Genomic DNA, 425 nt, shown 5'->3' with positions numbered 1-425 from the left:
TATATTCTATATTAATGAAAGTAACATATTAATCTGGTAGCTCTTGCATATGTAATGTTAGCGAAGACATGTCATCCACTTAACAAGCTTTTGAATTCTCGCGCATGATACTACATTTTATAGCACTTAAGTAAAATAAATCGACATTTTTGGGACACTATGCTATATGTGATATGATAACATAAACAAATTGAATAAAAAATATTCACCAAACAAATAAAAATAAATATTTCTATTTATTTAATCTATATCATTAGCTGACGAATAGATCCTCACATGACATATTTAGTTCATAATGTGTCTAACATAAAACCGCTCATCATCTACCAATTTCCATGCTTCGCGAAGCATCAATCACATATGATTGGGTTCAGATTCCTTAATACCATGAATAGCTTGCTTACACAAGTATTCTTCGTTAATCT

The 425-nt window shown here is 29.6% G+C and overlaps 1 protein-coding gene across 1 annotated transcript in view; it reads right to left on the bottom strand.

The window, feature by feature from the left end:
- Nucleotides 1-354: 354 nt before the first annotated feature.
- LOC145064330 (agamous-like MADS-box protein AGL62) overlaps nt 355-425 on the bottom strand; it is a 555-nt gene continuing 484 nt past the window's right edge. The window contains exon 1 of the mRNA XM_079011800.1: nt 355-425. This exon is cut by the window's right edge and continues 484 nt beyond it. Coding sequence (XP_078867926.1) covers nt 355-425 — 71 coding nt within the window.

The sequence above is a fragment of the Lactuca serriola genome, chromosome 7, assembly GCF_051521515.1.
Source record: "Lactuca serriola cultivar US96UC23 chromosome 7, Lser_US96UC23_V15, whole genome shotgun sequence".
In the NCBI taxonomy this organism is placed as follows: domain Eukaryota; kingdom Viridiplantae; phylum Streptophyta; class Magnoliopsida; order Asterales; family Asteraceae; genus Lactuca; species Lactuca serriola.
Note: the sequence above shows the minus strand (reverse complement) of the source record. Positions and strands in the feature narration are given on the sequence as shown.